The 14,538-nt window shown below is 41.4% G+C and overlaps 1 protein-coding gene across 5 annotated transcripts in view; it reads left to right on the top strand.

Moving 5' to 3' along the window:
- Window positions 1-2,296: 2,296 nt before the first annotated feature.
- smad2 (SMAD family member 2) overlaps window positions 2,297-14,538 on the top strand; it is a 103,461-nt gene continuing 91,219 nt past the window's right edge. Inside the window, exons 1-2 of one of the 5 annotated variants that reach the window (XM_033033876.1) lie at window positions 2,300-2,557; window positions 2,751-3,065. In XM_033033876.1, the coding sequence (XP_032889767.1) occupies window positions 2,803-3,065 (263 nt within the window). In that variant the 5' untranslated portion in view covers window positions 2,300-2,557; window positions 2,751-2,802. Of the gene's footprint in view, window positions 3,066-14,538 lie in introns of all 5 variants that reach the window. The other 4 variants (XM_033033895.1, XM_033033865.1, XM_033033905.1 and 1 more) reach the window with 4 other exon arrangements.

Raw genomic sequence — 14,538 nt, forward strand, 5'->3', positions numbered from 1 at the left:
GTATCTGGACTTTCAAAAAGCCTTTGACAAGGTCCCACACAAGAGATTAGTGTGCAAAATTAGAACACATGGTATTGGGGGGTAAGGTATTGACATGGATAGAGAACTGGTTGGCAGATAAGAAGCAAAGAGTAGGAATTAACGGGCCCTTTTCAGAATGGCAGGCAGTGGCTAGTGGGGTGCAGCAAGGCTCGGTTATTTACAATATGTTATTGATTTAGACGAGGGACTTAAATGTGAAATCTCCAGGTTTGCGGATGACACAAAGCTGGGTGGCAGTGTGAGCTGCGAGGAGGATGCTATGAGGCTGCAGTGTGACTTGGCTAGGTTGAGTGAGTGGGCAGATGCAGTATAATGTGGATAAATGTGAGGTTATCCACTTTGGGGCAAGAACAGGAGGGCAGATTATTACCTGAATGGTGTCAGATTAGGAAAAGGGGAGGTGCAACGAGACCTGGGTGGTCTTGTACATCAATACAATACAATGCAATACAATTTATTTGTGTCATTTGAACCTCATTGAGGTTCAAACGAAATTTGGTTTCTGCAGTCATACACACAAGAAAAAGAACCAAGACACAACACAATTTACACAAACATCCGTCACAGTGAATCTCCTCCTCACTGTGATGGAAGGCAAAGTCTTATCTCTCCCCTGCACTCCTCATTCTCCTCCCGATGTCAGAGTCAAAGCCCCCGGCGGGCGATGGTAAGTGTCCCGCAGCCATTAAAGCCACGCCGGATGATGTAAGGCCCCGCTCCAGGTAATTTTCAACCGCGCAGGCTCCCGGTGTCACCTTCCACCAGACCTGCGGTTGGAGCCTCCGAATCCCCAGGGTCGGGTCGCAGCCGCGGGCCACCACAGCTCCTCCCGCTCCGAACTGAAATAAGCTTGCAGGTACAGCAAGCAGTGAAGAAAGCGGGAAAAAATGTTCCTGATGTTGGGGGAGTCCAAAATCAGGGGTCACAGTTTAAGGGTAGGCCATTTAGGACTGAGATGAGGAAAAACCTTTTCACCCAGAGAGTTTGTGAATCTGCAGAATTCTCTGCCACAGAAGGCAGTGGAGGCCAATTCACTGGATGTTTTCAAGAGGGAGTTAGATTTAGTTCTTAAGGCTAAAGGAATCAAGGGATTTGTGGAAAAAGCAGGAACCGGTTACTGATTTTAGATGATCAGCCATGGTCATATTGAATGGTGGGGCTGGCCCAAAGGGCCGAATGGCCTACTTCAGCACCTATTTTCCTATTACAGTGGTATTACATGCTGACTGGTTACATTTCCATTTTGGGAGAAAGATGCTGACTGTCTACCCTGCCTCTCATACCTTTATAACTTCTATCAAGTCTCCTCTCAACCTCCAACTCGCCAGAGAAAATCTTGTAGCTAATACCCTCTTATGCAGGCAGCATCTTGGAGAATTATCAGATAAAGGAAGGTTTTGGAAGCTCATTGGTACAAATTTGAAAAAAAATTAGATTGAATCCATGAATGTGACTCTAAATGAAAAAATATCATTTGATTTTCCACCATAATCGGTGTTAGGAATTCACTTCACAGAAATCTGGAAGCAGGTCTGTTTTAGTTTTACAACAAAGTTTTCAAAACCACATTTCTCTTGAGTGAACTTTGGTTAGCCGCGATTCCCCCCCCCCCCCTCTCTAGATGGAAGCAGCACGAATTATTGTTTGGGTTTATTATTAAGCACGTCTCCGTGAACAAAACTCTGAAACAAAAATTAAAAACAATGGCAATAAAATCCAAACAATTACACCTCAGTTGACAATTGAGTTGTGGAGCCTGTTTGCATTTAAGATAGGCTGGCGGAAGAATACCTCGAATGCCAACTGAACAGCGAGTGTGCAACTGTGAACCTTGAGCGACGACTCATATTTGCAACGATATTCTTCTCCGAACAGAAAGACTTGGTTGTACTCCAATGTGCTGCGCTTTCCCATTGATAAGCCTCCCGGATCACTCGCACTATTTTGAAGCCAAGTGGAGGAACACGCGTCCTGGTTTGCCCTTCCCTCTTCCTCCCCTCCCCCCACAACACACACACACACACAGTGATGGGGGGAGGGAGGAAAAAAAACTTTTACAGCGGCCGCAACCAAACCTGCTGGCCGGACGTTCCCAAGGAAGCCCACATGATTGACATCCATACCGTCCAACCGCAGCTCACACATTACCCAACCGGAAAGGCGCTCGCAACAGCTGCTCCAATCAGAGCTGGAGAAACCAACTGAGGGCGGAATTTCCAGGAGGATCGTTTAAAAAAAAAAAAAAAAAATGCGAGCGAGAGAGAGAAAAAAAAAAATCCCCTAAACGTTGGGTTGAGAGGTCGCGGCGCGGTTGATGCTCGTCCCTGGCCGCCAAGCGAAAAATAGGGGAGCCAGCCAGCCAGCCAGCGACGCGAGGAGAGGAAAAATTAAAAAAAAATCAAATCTCCCGATGGGAGGATGTGATAATTATTAAATAAATTACCAGAGAGCAACAGCGACATATTTGAAGGGGAGCCCTGGCTTATCTTTCGCGATTCCAACCGTTTTGATTGATGTAAGCGGCGGTTAGCGAGCAGCGCGAGGCACAATTGTTTGAATTTTTGAATCGTGGTTGCCGTTGCCCCTCTCCCCTCCTCCCCTCCCCTTCGCATTCAGCTCCCTTCCTTTTTATTTTTCAATTATTTCCCTCTGCTCCTTTTTCTTCACCCCCTTCTCCCTCCTCCTCCTTTCCCCATCCTCCCCTCCAGTCCACCTTTCTCCCCCCCCCTTCCTTCCTTCCTTCCCTTCCCCGGCTCCACCATGTCCATCTTGCCGTTCACGCCGCCCATCGTCAAGCGTTTGCTGGGCTGGAAGAAAGGAGGCGAGTCGCCGTCGCCCTCCTCCTCCTCCTCCTCTTCTCAGTCGCCGAGCCAACAGCAGCAGAACAGCGGGCAGGATGATAAGTGGTGCGAGAAAGCAGTCAAGAGCCTGGTGAAGAAACTCAAGAAAACCGGTCAACTGGACGAGCTGGAGAAGGCCATCACCACCCAAAGCTGCAACACCAAGTGTATCACCATCCCCAGGTAAGCGGCCGGCGGGCCGGCTCCAGGCCCTCTCCTCTCCTCACTCACTTACTCACTCACTCGCACGGCCGGGCCACCCATCCATCCATCCATCGCCAGCCCTCTGCACACCGAATATTATTCCTGTTTGTAGTTAAACCTTTAACTTCAATCATCTGACTGGGCTAACCCAGGCCCATTCATTTATTTTCACTGCACCGCTGGCATTTTGTTGCAAATTTAGAGAGGGCTGGACATTGGGACCGAAAGATGGCCAGCAGGGGAGAGGACCCAATGTAACTACAGGGTATTCAGTAATTAAAACTGTCCGAAGGCATATTGTTGCCCTAAGGCCAGGTTATTATTTTTTTTTAATCGGGTAAACTTGGTAGAATTGGGGTAAACCACTTTGTTGTTCATAATGGAACCAGTTTGTGAGATGTTTCTTCCAACTTGGATATTGGGAGAGCAAATTCACATTTAGATAAAGTGAGACAAAAATCCTATGGTAGAAAGGTATCGTAAAGTCTCAGTGCATGAAACACAACTTGTCAGCATGTAGTTGTAGCAAATAGTTAAATGTTAGGTATTATTTCAAAGGGAATAGTAGAGTTTATGTGGTGATTTGTTGCAAACTTACAGGGTGCTGGGAGACTTCACCTGGAGTAGTGCTTACAGGTTTGATCTCCATATTTAAGGGACTGTGCACTTGCAATAGAGCAGTGAATGAGTGTTTACGAGTCATGTGCAAATTAATGTCAAATAAGATTAGTGCTCTGAACATGTGTTATAGTAGTGGAATTGGAAGGGTGGTGGGGGGGGGGGTCAATTTCATAGATTACTAATATTTACTATATGATTTGACAGGTTCTATCGAAGCTTACCTGTGTTGGAGGAAAGGATAAGTAGAACTATCATGGGGATTAAAATATATGGAGATATGAGCTTCAGTAGAAAAGGGCTCAGAATAGTGGTTCCAATGCTTTGTTGTATATCCTCTCCTGATTTGCCAGCAGTCCCATATGCTTATGAGAATTTTAATCCCTAGAAAGCCATTTTGTTTTTTAATTACTAAATCTTTAACACTGTCCAGTCTTTTTTCTGTTTAACAACTGTGTACCATGCGCTTCATCTTTTCAATAGTGTTGCTTACTGTCAAAGTGATGGTTCATCTGCCTGGCTGTCTCCCAAGATTCTCTCTCTGACCACTGTTCCCAGAGCATAGTAAAATCACACTGTTTTTCAAATTTCTGCCAATGCACACTTTCTATAGCCTCCTGTTCTATGATGTCTTGGTTACCATTGTTGGGAAGCTTCTGGTGCAGCAAACTAGAACATGTTAAGACACTGCAGATAAAGAAATAAAACTAGGATAAAAGTAATTACATTTCATAGAAAGTAATATTTTTAGAGAGGAAAAACAGCTAAGGTTCAGTGGTCCAAGTAAATAATGTCGATGCAAATGCATTAGACATAAAGATGAATTGAATTTGGCTGCAGGTTAAATTTATAGCTAGGTTGGTTTGGCTTCCAATCCTTTGAAAAATCTGAAACATCATAAAAACTGATTGTGGATGATCAGCCATGATCACACTGGCTCGAAAGGCCGAATGGCCTACTCTTGCACCTATTGTCTAAAACAAAAGATTTTGGTAAGGTAGTGGAATTGAATAGTGATTATCCATGATTTCACTGATGTATGGTGAGGGGAGCAGTAGGCAATGGAGACTTTATGGGCAAAATTACAAAGTACAGAAGGATTTAACATTAAATGGGGCTTGTGTTCTGACTTCAAGTGTTGAAATGGAAAAATGTGGGATTTGGTGAGCATGATTAAAAGGCCAGTGGTTTTAATTTGAGAATATAACTGAAACTGAATCTGCAACAAATATCCTCCAGTCAGGGTAGCAAAATATATTAGTTTCAGTAATAAGCTACATTTAATCAATAGGCTATCATTGAATAACGCAATACATGATTATTTATCTGAGAATTGTCATAATGTCGAATGAATGTAACGTTTAAAAGGAAAGTACAAAACTAAGATTAATCTTTACATAAATCCAAATGATTCAAACTCGAGTACAATAGGTAGAGTAAAAGGTAAAATATTAGAACATTTAGAAATGGGGATATATTTATGGGTAGAAAGGAGATTTAAAAGAGTAGAGTGATTGTATTGGATGATGGTAGATCCTTCTCTGGGAAGAGCATGCAATGAGTTGGCATGCTCTGGCACCATCTTGCAGATGCCATCTTGCATCTGAGCCATAAATATACAGGGGTCGATCTGCTGGCGATCCCATGAGACAATTCATTGTGACTGACCACATTGCCCTTTCCCACTGTTATCTTTATGATGGAAAGGCTTTGTATTTAAGATAAAATGCCACTAGCCAAAAAAAAATGTAATTGAAAATTTGATGTAATGCTCTCTTCAGTTCTATCCTCAGCATGAGGATATGTGGCTCAACCCTGGTGTGGTATCTCTTGTCACTTGTTTGATTAAACAATAATGCTACAAAGGCATTTGGTGGGTCACTAATATAAAAGTTTCCATTCAAAAGTGTTTTTGATGAAATTACAGAATCACTATGGGGTTTCATTTCGGGGAGGAAAATACAAACTTTAATATTTCCCTGTGTCTCTAATGTTTGAAACTATATAATTGTATGAAATGTCATATGCAAGCAACAAAGAATCTTTCAAATACACAGCTTTTCTAATTTACCACTCAAAAGTATCTGACATGTTGGATGAACAAAATCTACAATTGGTCGAATGCACATCTCTCTCCTCTCTCACTGTTCTTGCGTCTTTTATCTTCACATTCCATGGTGTTCTCACGTTGGAATTTTTATGGTTTTGGTCAATTACTGCGTTTGTGGGCACAAACCTTTTCTAATGTAAAGTAATGTGGGACTGCTTAATATATGCATTGTTAAGAATCAGGAGTCAAGGCTGTTTAATTGTCATGTGTACTGGCAACATAACAATTAAATTCTTACTAGCTGTAGCTTAACAGGCCCCTTAATGCAATATACACAGATAAGTATGTAATAATCAATTGTACAATAAATTAATAACTGTAATACTAGGTAACCATAATAGTGCTAAACCAAATTCTGAATGCAACCAGAGACAGTCCATGGAAGTTTATAGTTGCTAAAGTTAGTGTTCAAGAGCTTTATGGTTGCTGGAAAGAAGTTGTTCTTGAACCTGATGGTCGCTGTTTTCGGGCTCCTGCACCTCCCTGGTGGTAGTAGTAGTGAGATGAGAGCATGACAAGGTGATATGGGCCTTGGATATTGGCTGTCTTTTTGAGTCAGCGCCTTGTAGATCCTTTAGGTTGTGGTGAGGTCAGTGATGTACTGGGCAATGTTTACCACTCTGAAGTCTCCCTGGTTGGGCTTACGAATTGCCGAACCAGGCTGTAATGCAACCAGTCAATATTCTCTCCACCGTACAGTTGTAGGAGTACACGAGTATTTGTCTATATGCCAAAATCTCCTCAGTCTTCTGAGAAAGAAGAGGTATAATGAGCTTTCTTTGATGTACTGGAATAGTTACGATACGATAAAACTTTATTCATCCCCGGAGGGAAATTGGTCTGCCAACAGTCACAACACATAACAATGTACACGAAAACCTGAAATTAAAAATGAAAACAAAAAGAAAAAGCCAAGCGATTTCACCAGAATAAATAACCAAACAAACGAACACAGACCCTGGGCAGAGGATTCTAAGACTAGAATGTATCCCCCCCCACACCAGGTTTCCCTTTGTTCTCCCACCATCCCCCACATTGTCTCCCCCTCCCCTCTTGCGCTCATCGACCACTGATCGCAGGTCGATCGCGAGGCCCCGCTGCCACCGAGGCCCCACTGCATCGAGGCTCACTCTGTTGCCGAGGCTCTCATCGCCGCCACTAATCCTTCAACCCAGGCAACCCTCGCTGCCCGGCTTCACCGCAGTGTCCTGGGAGGCCTGTGGGGCGAGTTGGGCCTACCGGGGCACGTTCCGGTCAACGGTGGTTGTTCCGGGCGGTGACGTGGTTCGGAGGGACAGGTGCATAGAAATGGTAGGCAGCGTGCAGTGCAGAATAGGATTGATATATCCAGATAAAGATCTTGAGGTACATGAGCCTCATCTTTGCAAGCATGACTATGCAGTTTAGGAACTTGATGTTCAATGGGATCTGGGTGTCCTTGTACATAAGTCACTGATAGCAAATATGCAGATTCTGTAGGCATTTGGAAGTGTATTAACACTGATTGCAACAAGATTTGAGCACCCAGTTAAAGTGGCATAGGTGAGATCATTCCTGGTATATAGTGGTGTCTGATTTTAGTCTCCACCCAAAGTAGGATATACCTGCTACAGTGAACTAGGCAAACATGTTAACAATTAAAACAAAAGATGAGTGGGAAGTGTTAATTAAATTATTTGTAGATGCTGAAGCATTTTGTGCTCCTGGGGAAAGAGCTGAATTTGTTCTACAATGATTTGTTCTACAATAGTTTACAATGATGAAGCCCACTGATATTTGAGGTCAGTTCTTGCCTTGAAATGTGGATAGTACACAAATTTTGTAAAATGCGAGCAGATTCAAACTTGTATTATAACCGAAGGAATAAGATTGTATAATTGCCCAGCCATTTGATATCACCTTCTAAACGGCTCTGCAGCTTTGGTTCATTCATTTACGGTAATTTGTACTTTTGAATGATTTTATTGTTTGCCTCTATAACAAAATGGGTCTTGATTCCTGAATAAATACAAGTATTCACCCTGTGATAACTAGGTTGTACCATGAAGGTAGTGGGGAAAATGAAAATAAATGACCAATGTGGAGTAATGTGGCCTTGGAATGAGATTGAAAGAAATATGATCTTGTCATGTTACAACTAGCTAATGGAACAATCAATGTGCATTCCACATTAATATATAAAGCAGAGTGTATTCTGAAATTAAGAGTCAAATTTCATGAATAAAATGAGGAACACAGTGGGCCAGGCAGTACATGTGGAGGGAAATGGACGGTTAATATTTTGGTTTGAAAGTTGTCATTTGGATTGAAAAGGTAGATTGGAAATGGCCAATATAAAGATATTGGAGAGAGGGTTGGGGCAAGAGTACACAAGTGATGGGTGGATACAGGTGCGGAGATGTTGATTGGCATGGAAAGAAAAGTGAGGGAGGGAAATGTGGAGTTAACGACAGAGGTTTGGAGGTATTACCTTCAAATTAGGCCATCTGATAGGAAAGGAAGATGAAGAGTGGAACTAAATAAGGGATGGTGGCAGGTGGGAACAACAGGAGGTGGGGAGGGATGTGAACAGAAATGTGTGTGTGTGAGAGGAGTGGGGTAGAATATGTGGTGCTGTTCCTATAGTTTGCATTTGGCTTCATCACCAGGATGAAGGCTGGCCTGCTGATTTTCCTCCTGAAGCTCTTTTTTTTTTGCTCCAGATTTCAGCATCTGCGATTTCTTGTGACTCAGACTTTAAATTTACTATTTTAACAATTTTGTCCAGCACCATCCTCAATTTGATAGAATATTTTATAACAGCATCACAAAAATTTTGACTGCTCTTGTATATATCATTATACTACTACGCTGACCAGCAGATGATTTTTATCCATAAAATATCAATAACTTTTAACAATAAAATATCATGTTGATGTGTGTCGTTATCAAGCAACCAGAAATTCAACTGGAAAAACAAAATGTTCTCCTGCGTTATATGTTTATAAATGTATAGTCTGTACATGAAATTATGCAACAAGACAACTATTTCTTTGGATTTATTTGGCTGCAAATTATATGGTTCACTAATTAAGCAAGGACACCGTTTAATCTATCTTCATAACCAATTCATAACCATTGCTTCCATATGCCACAAGCTGAATTGAAATTTTAGACTTTTTTTTAACCTCATCCTTAGGTTTATGTGCTGCTAAAGCTGGTATTAGATTCTGAGAAGTGCCTTTTGAAATTTAGAGTACAGACTAATGCCATTGTCCCATTCTATCCATACCTGCCAGAAAAGAGAACATAAAATAAGAAATGTGTAGGAAAAAACTTTAGTCTGAAGAAGGGTCTCGATCTGAAACGTCGCCCATTCCTTCTCTCCAGAGATGCTGCCTGTGCTGCTGAGTTACTCCAGCATTTTGTGTCCACCATAAAATAAGAAATATATAGAGCGGACTTTTTTGACCCTGTCAACGTTTGATAAAGTCAGGACTGGTCATTTGCCTCCAGTGACACTTTCCTGCAATCCTTTCCTTTTGATGTTTCTGATATCCAAAAATAGATTAGTCTCTGGCTTAAATATATTCATCAATAGAGCTTTCTCAGCTTTCCTTGGTAGCAAATTCCAATCATTAACTACCTATCAGCTGAGTGGGGGAAGAACATCTGCCATTTTGAGAATGTGACCTCTGCAGTTGCAATGTCAGCATTTTAGACTTTAGAAAAACGGCCCCACGGTTTACCGAGTCTGTTAACCAGCGATCAACCCTTATATTAGCACTATCCTACACACTAGAGGCAATTTACAGAAGCTAATTAACCTACAGACATTCACATCTTTGGAGCAGCAGCTGGGAAACCTCATCAATCCACCTGTTTTCAAGAGATATTGCAGGGACAGAGTTACTTGCTCATTAATAATTACCCTGGGCAATGACTTGCTAGATATTTCAAACAACATTTAAGATTCAACCACTTTGTTGTGGGTTTAGATTTGCATAAAGACCAAACTAACCTTTTTATAACTTGAAGCCCCTGGCAACTGATTCTAACTCACAGATGCTTTTGTTTCTTTTCCTTTTCCAAATTTGTTGACAAGATAAGTGAACCAATATCAGCAGCTTCTGAAGAATGGTTCCAACCTGAAAACTAGGCTACCCATGTCTTCAGAGAGGCTGCCTGACCTGCAGAATTCCTCCAGCACTTTTCTTTGCCCAAGATTCCATCACCTTGATTCCTTGTGTCTACTTTTAATCTCTCATCATTTCAAAAAAAGTACTCCAGTTTTTTTTTCTTCCACATTGGATGACCTCATTTTTCCATATTAGATTCCATCTGCCATATCCTTGCCCATTCACTTCACCTATCTTTATCCTCCTAAAGTTTGATCTGAGCAAGTATTAGGTATTGCACTTTGGAAGGTCGAAAGTAAGGAGGAAATATACAATTATTGGCAAGTCCCTTAATACCATTGATGTATATAAGGATCTCTTTGAGTCCCACTTTCATAACTCCCTGAAAGTGCAACACCAGTAGATGGAGTGGTAAATAAGGCATATGGTATGCTTTTCTTAATTGATGCAAGTTACGATGTATGTTTATAGGACTTTGGTTAGGCCATATTTGGAGTATCGCGTGCAGTTCTGGACATCCCATTACAGGAAGTATGTGGAGGCTTTGGAAAGGATGCAGAGCAGGTTTACTAGAATGAGGCTGGATTAGTGAGTATTAGCTGCAGGGAGAGGTTGGACAGACATGGATTGTTTTCTCTGGATTGTCGGGCTGAGGGGCGACCTGATATGTAAATCATGAGGGTCATCGACAATCCATCTGTGGCAGTTGGAACCTTTTCCCAGGATGGAAAAATACTAAACAGCATAGCTTTAAGGTGAGATTGGCAAAGTTTAAAGGAGATGTACAAGGCAATTTTATTTACACATAGGGTGCCTGAAATGAGCTGCCAGGGATGATAGTATAGGCAGATATGATGGTGGCGTTAAAGAGCCTTTCAGATAGGCCCACGAATATGCAGGTACGTGGATTATGTGCAGACAGATAAGGTTTTTCTTGGCATTTTCAGCATAGATATTGTGGGCTAAAGGACCTGTTGCTGTGCTGTACCATTCTTTATCCTTGTTGCAGTCTTTGCTGATGTTCTCCTTTTTATTATCAGCAAACTTGGATATTTTTTAAATGTTTGATTATAGATTATGAACAGCTGGAGGCTGAGCATAGATCTGTGGCATCTATTTATTTACAGACTCTTGTGCTTGGATATACTTTCAGTTCATCTGCTGCACTTAGACATATGTGAAGGAAGGAACTGCAGATGCTGGTATAAACTGAAGATAGACACAAAACACTGGAGTAACTCAGTAGGACAGGCAGCATCTCTGGAGAGGAGGAATGGGTGACGTTTTGAGTTGAGACCCTTCTTAAGACTGGTTTCTTGCAAAGTTCATAGAGTTCTGTTGCAAAGGCAAGACAAGGGTCGTTCTGGTTGGTTCTAATACCTGATAGTTATAGTTTAGTAGCTGTTCATGAACTTGGTGCTGTGCAACTTCGGGCTTCTTTAACTCCTGCCTGGCGTTAGCAATGAGAAGAGGGCATGGCCTAAATGGTGAGGATCCTTGATGATAGATGCCACCTCATTGGTGTTACTCCAGCTTTTTGTATCTATCTTCACTTAAAAATATATTCCTTTCTATAAGTTTATGCCCAAACACATGCCATTTTTTATGACCTGTTTTGCCTACCAAATTTACATGTTAAGGCCTATGTCGGTCCTACCAGTAGAAATGTACATATTGCTCTCAGCCAAGTGAAAGTGCACACTATCATGCTTGTATAGGTAAAAAATCCCAATAATCTAAAGCATCAGCAGAAGCATTTTCTCAGTAGCTTATTCAACTGCACTACATATTTCTGTTTTCTCTAATATGTGCTATCTCTTAATTCAGATTTTTGTTTCTTATTCTTGATAACTAGCACAAGCAAATTTGTTTTTGTTCATTTTAATTGTACATGTGCTTGCATGAAACGTTTTAATTTGTGGTGGGACTCACTCTGGCCATGGAGGAGGCCCAGGACAGAGGAGTCTGATTCGGAATGGGAGGGGGAGTTGAAGTACTGAGCCACCGGGAGATCAGGTTGGTTATTGCTGGGCGAAGCGATCGCGAAACCTGCGCTTGGTCGCACCAGTGCCCTTCATAATGTATGGGACAAAGACCCATCATTTATTTATTAGCCTCTACTCCACAATTTGAAATTTGTAATATAAAAAATCACATGTAGTTAAAGTGCACATTGTCAGATTTTATTAAAGGGTGTGTTTATACATTTTGGTTTCGCCATGTAGAAATTACAGCTGTGTTTATACATAGTCCCCCCCCCCCCCATTTCAGGCACCATAATGTTTGGGACACATGGTTTCACTGGCGTTTGTAATTGCTCAGGTGTGTTTAATTGCCTCCTTCCTGCAGGTATAAGAGAGCTCTCAGCACCTAGTCTTTCCTCCTGTCTTTCCATCACCTTTGGAAACTTTTATTGCTGTTTATCAACCAAAGCTGTGCCAGTGAAAGTCAAAGAAGCCATTATGAGACTGAGTACCAAGAATAAAACTGTTTGATACATCAGCCAAACCTTAGGCTTACCAAAATCAACTGTTTGGAACATCATTAAGAAGAAAGAGCACCGATGAGCTGGCAGGCCAAGGAAGACCTCCACAGCTGATGACAGCAGAATTCTCACTATAATAAAGATAAACCCTCAAACACCTGTCCGACAGATCAGAAACACTCTTCAGGAGCGGATTTGTCAATGACCGCTATCCGCAGAAGTTCAAGTTCAAGTTAGTTTATTGTCATGTGTCCCTGTGTAGGACAATGAAATTCTTGCTTTGCTTAAGCACACAGAAAATAGTAGGCATTTACTACAAAACAGATAAATGTGTCCATATACCATGACTTCATGAACAGAAATACAGAGGCAACACTGCAGGATGTAAACCACTGGTTAGCCGCAAAAATAGGATGGCCGGGTTACATTTTGCCAAGAAGTACTTAAATGAGCAAATACAGTTCTGGAAAAAGGTCTTGTGGACAGATGAGATGAAGATTAACTTTTCTCAGATTGATGGCAAGAGCAAAGTATGGTGGAGAGAAGGAACTTCCCAAGATTCAAAGCATACCACCTCATCTGTGAAACGTGTTGGTGGGGTTGTTATGGCCTGGGCATGTATGGCTGCTGAAGGTACCTGCTCGCTTATCTTCATTGATGATACAACTGCTGATGGTAGAAGCACAATGAATTCGGAAGTGTATAGACACATCCAATCTACTCAAGTTCAAACAAATGCCTCAAAACTCATTGGCTGGCGGTTCATTCTACAGCAAGACAATGATCCCAAACATAATGCTAAAGCAACAAAGGAGTATTTCAAAGCTAAAAAATTATCAATTCTTGAATGGTCAAGTCAATCACCCGATCTGAACCCAATCAAGCATGCATTTTATATGCTGAAGTGAAAACTGAAGGGGACTAGCCCCCAAAACAAGCATAACCTAAAGATGGCTGCAATTCAGGCCTGGCAGAGCATCACCAGAGAAGCCACCCAGCAACTGGTGATGTCCATAAATCACAGACTTCAAACAGTCATTGCATGTAAATGATGTGCAACAAAATACTAAACATTACTACTTTCATTTACATGACATGGCTGTGTCCCAAACATCATGGTGCCCTGAAATGGGGATTATGTATAAACACTGCTCCAATTTCTACATGGTGAAACCAAACTGTATAAACATGGCCTTTATTAAAATCTGACAATGTGCAATTTAACCACATGTGATTTTTTTTTTTCTATTACGAATCTCAAATTGTGGAGTACAGAGGCAAATAAATGAATGAAGTGTCTTTGCCCCAAACATTATGAAGGGCACTATACCACCATTCTTTGCAATGTAGTAACATTGTGGCTGAGGATATACATTTGTTATAATGCAATTATTCTGTTGTGTCTTGTTTGGTCATGTTTATGTAATTGATCAAGTTATGTATTTGAAGGTACATTGTTTCTAAAGTTGTACTAGTGTTTGAGTTAATCGGTCTTGTGACAATACTGTTTTCTGCAAATTTTTGGTGCCTCAAGGCAAATTTCATTACTTCAGTATTGCCATTGGAGCTGCTGTTTGTTACATTAACTGTCATAGAAATCGAACATATCACATCTTTGGTGGAGAAAATGTGCTAATGCTAAATTGGAAGTGACACAATCTTGAAATTGGCACATGTTTCAAGAAACCATGTATTCCCTTGATCCTGTTGCCTTAAAGTAGTTGCAGGTCTGTTGGCATAATCTTGGTGAGTAACAAATGTAATTTTTTAGTTGGTATCTGCTTTTCAAATGGGGTGGGCTGAGTATGTTTATGGTGGTTGATGAGATGTCACTCAAATGAGGATGCCCTGGATGATGCTTAACTCCTTTAGTGTCTGCTGGGTAGAGAATGATCTTTCATATACTTTGCATATGATTTCATAGTAGTGGGAAGTCTTTGGAGAGTTGCTGAAACGTAATATTTGATCTAGTGGTGATAGCATTGTGGCTGGTCCAATTGAGAATCTGGTCACTATTGATCTCTAGACATTCACGGTGGAGGACTCTGACCTTCAGGAATTATGTAATCAAATGTTTGTAAAATAACCTCATAATAATCACCATCCTCTTTCATTAGAGAT

The sequence above is a fragment of the Amblyraja radiata genome, chromosome 1 (genome assembly GCF_010909765.2).
Source record: "Amblyraja radiata isolate CabotCenter1 chromosome 1, sAmbRad1.1.pri, whole genome shotgun sequence".
NCBI classification, from domain to species: Eukaryota; Metazoa; Chordata; class Chondrichthyes; order Rajiformes; family Rajidae; genus Amblyraja; species Amblyraja radiata.